General features: G+C 40.4%; 1 protein-coding gene across 1 annotated transcript in view; it reads left to right on the top strand.

Moving 5' to 3' along the window:
* HNF4G (hepatocyte nuclear factor 4 gamma) overlaps nt 1–9,559 on the top strand; it is a 50,984-nt gene extending 41,425 nt beyond the window's left edge. The window contains exons 9-10 of the mRNA XM_066578889.1: nt 8,709–8,828; nt 9,441–9,559. Coding sequence (XP_066434986.1) covers nt 8,709–8,828; nt 9,441–9,559 — 239 coding nt within the window. The remainder of the gene's footprint in view (nt 1–8,708; nt 8,829–9,440) is intronic.
* Nucleotides 9,560–12,027: the final 2,468 nt, after the last annotated feature.

The following is a 12,027-nucleotide window of genomic DNA, read 5'->3' on the forward strand; positions in this document are numbered from 1 at the left end:
CCCCGGCTCTAAAGCACTGCTGAGCTATCAGCAGCCAGGGATTTAAAATCTCCGCCTGCTGGTAGCTCTGATTGTGATTGGCGCTTATCCCTGCCTGCTGGTTGCTCTGATTGTGATTGGCTGAAGCACTCAGCCAATCACAATTAGAGCTACCAGCAGGCAAGGATTTTAAATCCCCGGCTGCTGATAGCTAAGAACTACAGAGCCGGGGACAGCGCCAGAGGTCGCTGCTGAGCCCCGGCAGCTGAAGGGAGGTGAGTATATATTTTTTTGTTTATTTGTTTGTTTTTTAACACAACTTTTCTTGGATTTTCATGGAAGGGCTTATGTTTAAAGCCCTTCCCTGAAATCCAATGACGGGGTGGCGGCAGCAGGATTCTCTACCTGTCATGTGTGACAGCTGCGGTTGAGAATTGAAGAATTCCTCTGCTGCATCTGCCGCAGATGTGGCAGATGTAGCAGCAGGGAATTCTTTTAACTAGCAGGGGTGAAGGAAACATCTACCGCATGTGGCAGATGTAAAGCCCTTCCCTGAAAAATAATGCAGAGGGCCGGCAGAGCATTGTTTTCAATGGAGCCGCCAGCAGCAGCCACGACTCCATTGAAAGCAATGCGTGCATTCCCTATGGTGCACGCATGTCCTGTCTTTGCAGGCACACATCTGTAAAGCCCGGACATGTGAACACACCATAGGGAATGCATTGCTGTAAATACAAGCGTGTTTTTGTGTGTGTACGTATGCACGCACAAAAACACGCTCGTGTGAACCCACCCTAAGGATACATCCAGTTTTCACTTCTGTTTTTATTTTCCGGCTTTCAAAAATCCTACCTTTTATTTTTTTCTGTTGACATATCGATATGAGGGTTTGCTTCTTGGGGGACAAGTTGTATTATTCAATTACCTCATTAACCCCTTGACGCTAAAGAACGTACTTGTATGCTCTCAGACGATGGTGCTTGTATGGAGCAGGCCTGAAGCTGAGCCCACTCTAGACGTAGTGGATGCCAATTATCTTTGACAGTAGCTCAAGAGCTGCAGTCAGAGATACCTGTAATCACAACTGTTAACCATATACATACCATTGTCCAATCTGACAGCCGCAATTAAATGGCATGGCAGAAGAAGCAAGCAACAAGATTGCAAAGTGCTGTTCAGATGTAAGACAGCCCAGACCTTGTAAAGGCCCCCAGGGCTGGTATATCTTTCTGCACATTAAGGCCTTGTTCAGACAAGCGTTTTATTGTGCACAAAGAGCCGGCCAAAAAGATTGCATCTATTAGAACCATTGGTTTCCTATTGAAACGTTCACATGAACGATTTTAAGACACTCAAAATACTTGCACCTGCAAAAGATAGGACATGCGTGGCTACAATGCTCGCATCTAATGTGCGTGCTGCGAGAAAAGATAGAGCCTGACCTATCTTTGGTGCGTGATATGCAGAAGTTCACATTGACTCCTATGGGAGCTGGATTAACACACAGCACGCACTATGGATTGTGTAAATAAGCAAAATATGCACGAATGTAGATCACCCCTTAGCTTCGTTCACGCGATTTTTCGACATTTGAGTGGCGATCTTTTTGCGCTAGTATTTGTGTGCAAAAAAAAATAAAAGCTTGTCTGTGACATGTCTTAATTGAATGTTTGCAGAAATATAATATATTGCAATACTTCAGTGTTGCACTACATTGTATAAGCGATCAGATGATCACCAGTTCAAGTCCCCTATGTGAACTTAAAAAAACAAAGTAAAAATAAGTTGAGTAAAGTTTTTTTTTTAATGATAAAAAATAGAAAAATATTGAAAGATTAGGAAAAAGAACCTTGTCCTATTTTTAACATAAACATCTATAGTATCGATGCGCCCAAGCGATTAAATTAAATGTATTTATCCTGTCAGAAAAAAATTACACAATGCCAATACTTGTGGGGTTTTTTTGTCACCTTTTCTTCAGTAAAAAAATATTGTGGATTTATTTTTCTTTTTTCTTATAGCATTCACTTCAAGGATATACAATGCATTATTTTAATAGATGCACTTGTACCAAATGTTTTTTTTTTTGTTTTAATTTTCTATGTTAAAAAAAGGGGGGGGGGGCGGAGTTAACTAATATTCTTTGTAACAATGAAATTTTGTATGCAAATTTTTACAGCATTTTTTTCATTGCTTTTTCACTGTATTGCAATACTCTTGAAAACTCTTGCATCCCATAAGAAATTATTTATTGTTATTTTATTCATATGTTTCCAGGAAGAGTAATAGACTATGTGTTGCCATTCCCCTTGTCAAATCAGTGCTAACATTGTTAGTGACAAAGTGTATTGGCAAGGAGAATGGTAACACAGAGTAGACATTTTTTTGCATGTGTTTTCAGAAGTAATAACACAGGAACAACGCACTGCATAGTTCTTAGAAAAGATACTTCCACATTGCTAATACCGTAGACTGGATAATAAATACTTGCATTCCCAGTGTATCAGGTCAGCTAATAGATCCTCTCTAAAGGTGTTGTACCACAATAGATGTTGATCACTTATACATAGGATAGTGCTTGAATCCCCACCAATCAGACTTTTATCATCTAAGACTCCATATCTATATTTACAATATAGATCTGTGTATATTTTTATGCGATAACTATATATTTGATGTAGTGACAAAACATGGTCAATGTGGCACTTTTCTGCAAAGATGATGAACTTTTGATTTGTGATATTTATCTGTTGGACTTAATGTTCTGTACGTCTTATTGCGAAAACTAGAAGTTGTCAACCCAAAGTATTTTGAGGGTTACTTTGACTCCCTCAGTGGGTAAATTAGGGCAGCCAGTATCACGAAGCATATTAAGTTTAATGTGTTCACTGATTTTCAAAACAATGAATAACGGGAGAGAATGCAAATATACAAAAATAGAAACCGTAACTAGTTGAAAGTAGGCAGATACTCAGAAGTATGCATCTGTCCAGATGTACAACTATCCCTAGTCACAACAAGAAAATAAGGTAATGATGAACAACAGTAACGTTGTCCATAGAAGTACCCTGCCAAACCGGAAAAGAGATGGAGGAAAAGGAGAAATAATAGAAGGAAATAGGGAGGAGAAAGGGGAAAAAAAGGGGTGGGGACAAAGCTCTGATGTATGCGACGGAGAGTACCCATTGAGGGTCAAACCAAGGACTAAATGGGTCCTCCATCCAAGCAGGGTCTGAAAAGCAGAAGAGTCTAGAAATTCAGTTCCTTCTTCCCATTGCATCAAACATTTACTGGGATCAGCTGAATTCTCCACCACAGGCTGCTACATTTCACATCCCCAACAGGTGTCTGGAACTGATGGATATATTTTGGGCAGGAGATCTGAGCACCTGTACCACCTAGAGAGCAATTGGTAATTCTTCTCTGGAGCCTTGCAAGTCATGGGTAATTTAAGGTAGTAGGAAAGCTTTGTCCCACTCCGTCAGTAAGAGCAACTTGCAACTCCCTTTCCTCAGATTCAGTAAACAAAGGCCTCCACAGAGTAATACTGGCAAGTAAAAGATTGTAAACTGGAGAAAGTGTTAGCAGGGACCACTTCACTTAAAAAGCAACCCTCAAAAGTAGTAGAGGGCTCCGTAAAATAAGACATGAGCAGGTGAATGCACAAAAGACCATAGCTGATGGTATTCGAACCAGGACAGATTGCCAAGCATGTTAATGAACATATTTAAGTTCCAAAAAACGTACACAAATTATTTTTCTCTCATAAATTTTTAATCAAGTTTTACATAAATATAGAATAGAAAACAGATTTACACAAGCCCCATTGCTGGAAAATCAAACTTCTAGTACAATACAATGGTTTTGTAATAACAATAGAACGCGGGAAGAAATGCATAAAAATAACATGAAAAGAAAGAAAAAGTATTTAAGAACCATTGCACTGGTCATAATGAAGCATATCTAGAATCACGTCACGTTAGTTTCTGCATCGATCTTACACGGGGAATTTATGGAGCCAAAAGTCCCACCATAAGTGGAAAGCAGACATCCTATTTTGTCTAGAGAAAAACAATCGCTCAGGCCTCGGTCAGACGGGCGTTTTTTGGCGCAATTTGCGGATCGCATGACGGATGCGCATCCGCAAATCGCGTGACCGGGGCCGAAGAATCGCCAGAAAAATCTGCTCCTAGCCGCGTTTCCTTTGAAACGGGCCAGAGCACTGGAGCGTTGTCCAGCCCATTGAATTCAATGGAGCCGGCAATACAGCCGGCTCTATTGAAAGCAATGGGCTGCCAGCGAGCGCAGGATGAATTTTCGGGAAGGGCTTAAAAATATAAGCCCTTCCTTGAAAATCATCCAAAAATGTGTAAAAAGTTAAAAAAATCTATACTCACCTTGTCCCCGCAGACGGAGTTCAGCCGCGGCCGGCCGGCAGTTCTCCTGAACTGCTCTGAGTAGTGTTCAGCAGCCGGGGATTTAAAATCCCCGCCTGCTGAATGGGCTGCCTCTGATTGGTAACTGCCCTCACCAATCAGAGGCAGCTCTCACTCACCCATTCATGGATTCATGAATGGGTGAGTGCTGCCTCTGATTGGCTCAGCGCAGGGACGCATTCTCCGGACGCATGCGCATGCGCAAATCGCGCGAAAAATCGCCCGTGTGACCGAGGCCTCAAATGGACAGTGATTGGATATCAAGGTTATCAAAGATTCCGCAGATCGAGAGGCGGTGGATCTCCAGTTTCTCGCAATCAAAAGGGAGGCCAATTGGAAGATATGGCATAGTAATCTTCTTTTATTAGTTTGGAAACTTTCGATGCCTATAGTGAATAAAGCTAATGCAGGATCCATTGCAATAGGTATATTGGTCAACTCAAACACCAATTTGAAAGTAGAGGACCACCTATATTTGGAAACTTTTTCTGTATCAAAGTTTCCCATCTGTAGGCAATCTTATGGTTGCCTAGAGATGATACAATGGGGAAGAACTTCTTTCTCAGTTGAGTTGTCATTCAAGGGAGATCTGTAAATGGACATATCAAACTATAAGGATCTGGAAAAGAGGTTGTATTGCATCAGTGCATTTTTGACATAAAAAAGTGTACTCTTGCAGTTCTATCTCTTGGGAGTTCTGCTGGCAGGCCTTTGGGTTTAGGCAGCCTATGTGCCCTGTCAAGTACTAGATCTTGTAGGGAGTGCCAATTTTATTGGGCCTTGTAAATAACCAACTAGCTCTGAGTTTTGAATTTTTTTCTGGGATGCGTCTAAATTTAATATTGTAAATCTAAAATCCCAGCTCACCGCACGGACAGGTGCAGGCAAATCCTACAGCAAGAGAAAACAGAACCTCCAGCACTTCCGTGGATACCGAGATAAAACAGTATTTTATTTAGACATCATGAATAAAAAACATCTTTCAAAATTGAAACGTGTAAGTACAAAAAAAATTGGGGGGGAAGATGTTTTTATACATGATGTCTAAATAAAATAATGTTTTATTGTGGTATCCTTGGAAGTGCCGGAGGTTCTGTTTTCTAAATGTAATATAATTTTGCCTGTTATGATCTTTAATGTCTGTGATTTTTTTAACCTGAGGGCTTCCACCCCATTTTCCAGAGCATAGTGCACATCAATTTGTCATTGTGGGCCTGCATTATCCCTTCCATTTTAGACTCAACATGGTCCACTCTGCCTCCTAAGTCAACTGTGCTAGCGTTAACTTTAGTAGTACAGATGGATAGGTCTTGTTGTAATGACCCTCTAAGAGTTAGCATCATCTCCTTCACAAAAACCCCAGAAGCAGCCTGTGTAGTGCTAAGCATATGTTTGATAGCATCACAATCCTGTAAATGGTGCACAGTACCTGGACTGCATGCATCTTCCCTTCTGACTCTCTGCTTTACAAGGCTTGATGTGGGAGATCTCTGTGCCCCTCTAATGGTGTCTGAGTTAGGGAGTAGCCTCTGGGGTGCAGTGGTTGCATCACTTGGGAGCACTGCAGGAACCAGTGGAGACCAGATCCTTGACCCCCTTCCCAGATGTAGGCAGGGCAGCAAGTGATGTATACTGTGGGGACAGACACTGCTTGGTCTGAGGAGGGCTTCCAGCACTCCGTGGTGAGGGAGCAGCAGACCCGTGTTTGGCGCTCTGCTGTGAGGAGGAATCCGACTTGTGGTCAGTGCAATCTTCTCCAACGTCCTGCCAAAGGCTGTGGAAGAAGAAATTAGTTACCTTCCCCGTCACACATTTAGATGCCAGCTTCCTGGATATACTGTGGATCACCCAGCTGGGTTTGCAAGGGTTTTAAAAGGCCACAGCTGGTGTCGCTTAGAATAGCTAGGAGGTTTGCTTAAAGAGTTCAGGGAAACTTGTCCATTCTAGAGCTCATTCAGGCTCCGCATCCCAAATAAAGCTAATTATTGATAGTAAGTATGTAGACACTTACTGCTTAATCTTTCAAAAGAGGGATCAAAAGACCTTAAAAAAAATTCTCATTGATTGAAAACAAAATAAAATGTCTCATAGAAAGTACTAGAAGAAACCTGTTTAAATGCAAACTATATACAATGTATTTAATTATTCTGTTGTCTTGTAATATAATAAAAATATCACATATAGAAATAAATATATAGTAAGTTAAAGCAGGATGAGGAAGCTGTTGCATATCACAGCATCTGCTCAAAAGAAGTGGAGCATCATATACTAAACATAGGGGCAAACAGTCCTCCAGAGCTGGAACTCAAACTTCAATTGTTAGTATTACACTTAATGGGGATTCCTGCTAAAGGCTTCCTGTACACGGGCGTATTTGCATTCCGGAGTCCGTGGTGGGTGTCCACCTCCGGACTCTGCAGCAAATACAGCCCATAGTAGTCAATGGCAAAGCGCCATTTCATCTCCACGAGCGGAAATAGATTTGCAATTTTCCGCTTGCGGAGAATAAAATGCAGCACGCTGCGTTTTGGTGTGGGTTACTAGAGATGAGCGAGCACCAAAATGCTTGAGTGCTCGTTACTCGAGTCGAACTTTCAGTGATGCTCGAGAGTTCGTTTCGAGTAACGAACCCCATTGAAGTCAATTTTTGTATATGACTAGTGCTCCGCTAAGGTTTTCATTTGTGAAAATCTTAGCAAATCACCAAAGTCATGTAAAAAACACAGAAATGGATAGGGCAGGCGAGGAGTAACATGCAGGGCTGCATTTTGGGCTCCGAGGTCTCACTATTAAGCCACAATAGTGGCAAGAGTGAGACCCCCCCCCCCCCCCCCGCACTGTCAGCATAAAGATCGTTCTCCTCTGCCACAGCTGTAACAGCTGTGGCAGAGAATGATGTTAGCCCATTGAATTCAATGGAGCCGGGAATACAGCCGGCTCCATTGAAAGCAATGGGCTGCCGGCGAGCGTGGGATGAATTTTCGGGAAGGGCTTAAAAATATAAGCCCTTACCTGAAAATCATCCTAAAATGTGTAAAAATAAAAAAAAAATGTATACTCACCTTTCCGCTGCAGCCGGAGTTCAGCCGCGTCTGGCCGGCAGTTCTCCTGAACTGCTTTCTGTAGTATTCAGCAGGTGGGGATTTAAAATCCCCGCATGCTGAATGAGCTGCCTCTGATTGGTCACAGCCTCACCAATCAGAGGCAGCTCTCACTCACCCATTCATGAATTCAGGAGAACTGCTGGCCGGTCACGGCTGAACTCCGTCTGCCGGGACAAGGTAAGTATATTTTTTTTTTACTTTTTACACATTTCTGGATGAATTTCAGAGAAGGGCTTATTTTTAAGCCCTTCCCGGAAATTCATCCCGCGCTCGCCGGCAGCCCACTGCTTTCAATGGAGCCGGCTGTATTGCCGGCTCCATTGAATTCAATGGTCAGTGCTCATTTAATAGAGACGAGTACCGCGTGGGGCTCGTCTCGAGTAACGAGCATCTTGAGCACCCTAATACTTGAACGAGCATCAAGCTCGGACGAGTATGCTCGCTCATCTCTATGGGTTACGCATTGCCAGCTTCCATTGAAGTCAATGGAAGCTGGCCGGCCCACGGCACTTCCGCAGTGAGCACTGTGTAAGTATCGCGGGATCCGCATCACTGCAGAGCACCGGCGGCTACTGCACATGCGTGATGGAGTGCCGGACGGCACATCCACAGTGCTGTGCAGAGCCGCCCGACAGGTACGCAGTGGTCACCGGTTTGGCACTGGTATGCACTCTGCTGCAGGAATCCCGCATGTGGGGTCCGTCCTGCCTATGTGCAGGCGGCCTTTTACACCACTTGTTTTGCATGTGCTAGATTGGAACCTCTGTTGGCTGGGACCAATAAATGTGTCACACACTTAACAGTGGTCTTATAATTCATTGCTTAGGCGCTGTATATTTTTGGGAAAACATAATTTATACTTGAATCACAGTACAACCTCAGGATCTTAAGAATGAAATCTACAGGCTATGAAATAAACTTCCACAGGCTTTATGCAAATAATGTAACACTGTACAAACACTGAGTTATCACAAAGCTCAGAGAGATATTGATAGAACTCATGTATAATTCATATAATAAATGGATACAGTATATGATGCACTAAGGTGCAAGTGTTGTGTTAAAATGAGATATGCTAATATGAATAAACTAGCAAATCATTTCGGAACATTTTTAATTTAATTTGGCAAAATACATTTGCAAACATGTAATTTCTTCAGATTACTGTAATTCTTATGTTTTCTTAAAGGTTCTTCAAATGAGTCTAATCACATGCATCTGACACATCCACATATATCTCAAGACCCTTTAGTGGGACAGGCCCTGCTTATAAGTTCCATGTCTTCATCTCTACATACAGACCAGATTGGTAAGTATTTTAGAAAACTATATCCAATTTTAAAAATGTAGCAAAAGGCGAGGTGAACTTTTCTATCCAGGTAATGTCTACATATGTTTTGTAGTTATAGAGATTCAGAGTTGACCTACTTACCACAAGGGCAAATGGGTCAACTAATATGGGAATGGTGATGAGGGTGAGCAAATCTTTTGTTGAATAGACAACAGTGAGAAGACTTAGTGTGTCCATACACATTAGGTCTAGATCATCTCAACCCTCCAGTACAGACTAATCATCTAATTTTTATGAGGACCTCCTGATTCTTCCCCCTCCCAAAAGAAAAAAACAAGTATTGGTGGAAACAAGATTTAGACAGTTGGATTTCAACTGCCCGATCCTATTGTTCTTAGGAGATAAACGAGATAAACCGTTTGCGAGGATTCTGGCAATGACTTTCTTACATCTCTGCATACAAAACACATGCATGCTCAACTGAGCCCTGTACAAATTAAATGATTAGCCAGTCTTGCTAAAGTTGACAGGTTGGATAAATCTAGATCTAATATATTTGACCTTCACCTTTACATTCAGCAATGTTTTTTTATAGTCTTAATAAAATGGTTTCCCATTTTAATTTTATAGCTACTCCTGAAACACCTTTACCTTCCCCTCCTCAAGGCTCAGGACAAGAACAGTATAAGATATCTACAAACCATGCAACAGTTATCACACATCAGTCTGTCTTGAAACAAAAACCATGATATTATGGTATTGTGTTAAACAAATAGATGCCTGGACTTTCATGGACACTGCCAGTTTGACTTTGATTGCGACCTTGGACTTATGATGGCACTTCAGAAAAAGTTGAAGCAACTCAATATTTGTGATTTGTATAGCATATCTCATATATTTTGTAAATTATCTTACAATTTCAGTGCATAATCTGCTAAAATATTTGGTGTTGAAAATTGTAGATTACCAGTCATGGGAATACACTATGTTATGAAAGTAAATGGACAACTGATCAAGAGTCAATAGTAGTAGATATATATATATATATATATATATATATATATATATATATATATATATATATATATATATATATATGATTTAATACTTATTGGGGCCTCCTTTGGTCATAATGACATTGGACACTCTCCGTGGCATACTTTCAACTAACATCTGATACACTTCTCCTAGTATTTCCCTCCATTTATCCTACAAACATCTGGTGAGTTCTCTCAAAGATAATGCATCGACCCATCTACAATGATTCAAGAAGCTTCATCACTAGATAGTTGAGCAATAAAATAACATTCTATGGAATGATGAATCACACTACTCCATCTTAAAATAAGACGGGCCTACCTGGATGTGGAGAATACCGGGTCCGTTGATGGCTGTTGCAAGAACGATGAACACAGGGGTGTACTTTGACATTCTAGACAATGTATTAAAAACAATGTGGCAATACTTTGGAAATGGTCAGCAATACTTCCAACACACCTTGTCACAAATCCATTGCTGTTTTACCTTGATTTGAGGATATGAACATTCCTTTATTGGACTTGCCTGCACAGAAACCTCGCCTGAATCCTATTGTACATCTTTGGGATGATCTGGAATGTCGGATCAGGAAATATGAACAGTGTCCATTTTCTCTGGGAGATCTCACCAGACATTTGCAGGGTGACTGGAGGGAAATACCAACTGAAGAGATTAGTAGAAAGTATGCCACTAAGAGTATCTGATGTGTTTAGTGCCAAAGGAGACACCCACTACAGTAGATATTAACATATGTAAATAAATACTACATTTGATTCTTAGGTGTACAATTACTTTTGGTAGGTTAGTGTATATTGTGGCATTGCTTACTGTATGTGCAACATGGATACATTAACAAATATTTTATACATAACATATAATTTTTTTGCGTTACTTTTTTAAAGCTGTCTTAGATCTATCACAGTCTCTTAGATCAGTGTTTCTCAACTCCAGTCCTCAGGGACCCCAACAGGTCCCGTTTTCAGAATTTCCCCAGTATTGCACAGGTGCTGTAATTATCATCAGTGCCTGAGACATTGCAACAGGCTTCTTCCTATAGGATATCCTGAAAACATGACCTGTTGGGGGTCCCTGAGGACTGGAGTTGAGAAACTATGGGATGATTGACTAGTATGATCTAAGTGTAATGCAAAGTTATGTCACATGTGATTCTGGCAAAATCCTACGAAGACTTTCCTTCACCTGGGACAAAGATGCAGTTCGGTGTCCTAGATATGTATCTTAATACCCCACTCAAGGCAGAAATGCTTGTTGGTGCACATCACTTGGGGGAAATGCACCACCAAATAACCCCCATCGACAGCTAGCCAGCTGCATTGAAGCATTCTTCCAGTAGAAATACTAATATGTTTGGTGAATAGTCTTCTGATATTTTTCTTTTATGTAAATGCATTTATTGTAAAAGCTATTATCACTTTTTTATTTTATTTGTTACTGTTGTACAATAAGGTTTATAATTAGATTTGCAATTTTTGATTGTTGATGGAAATGCCAATGTTTACAGTACACTTGTACATTTAACACTGTGATACTATTTAATTTTTCACATATTCACCTTTTCAAAGCTTTTTTACTTGTAAAAAAATTGCAGCAAAATATACATTTCTACAAAACATGAAGGTTTAAAAAAAGCTGTTTTTTTCTGTCTTCCAAGGAGACATTCTCACATAATAAACTATAAGTTATCATAACTATAATAGTACGTAATTATTTTAAACTTAATAAATTACTTTTGAAGTCTATTTTAAATGTTCTTCTTTGTGCTACTATTTTGTTATAGTGCATTTCCATGATTGTTTGAGTTTCAAGCTGTAAATAAATAAGATACAATAGGTCTGCAAAACAGGTATATCTTGCTTGTGTCAAATTTCTTATAGATCTCTAGTAACTGCTTTGGAAATCAACATGTCACACTCAGACTGGTGTTAATCAGAATGATCTCAAAGTTATTTTATCATACAGCAAACTTTATCATTTTTATTCACAGGTGTGCCTATCTTCTTAGCCAATAGAGAACCATTGTGTATCTTTACAAAAACATATTTTCATTAAAACCTTTATTTCTGTTTTGTCATCTTATTTTGCTATTTTAGCATACGCTATGCCATCTAAGTTTCTTATCAAGGGTGTTTCTTCCGGCTGTGTCATTTTAATAAGCAAG

Source organism: Eleutherodactylus coqui, chromosome 9 (assembly GCF_035609145.1).
Source record: "Eleutherodactylus coqui strain aEleCoq1 chromosome 9, aEleCoq1.hap1, whole genome shotgun sequence".
Lineage (NCBI taxonomy): Eukaryota > Metazoa > Chordata > Amphibia > Anura > Eleutherodactylidae > Eleutherodactylus > Eleutherodactylus coqui.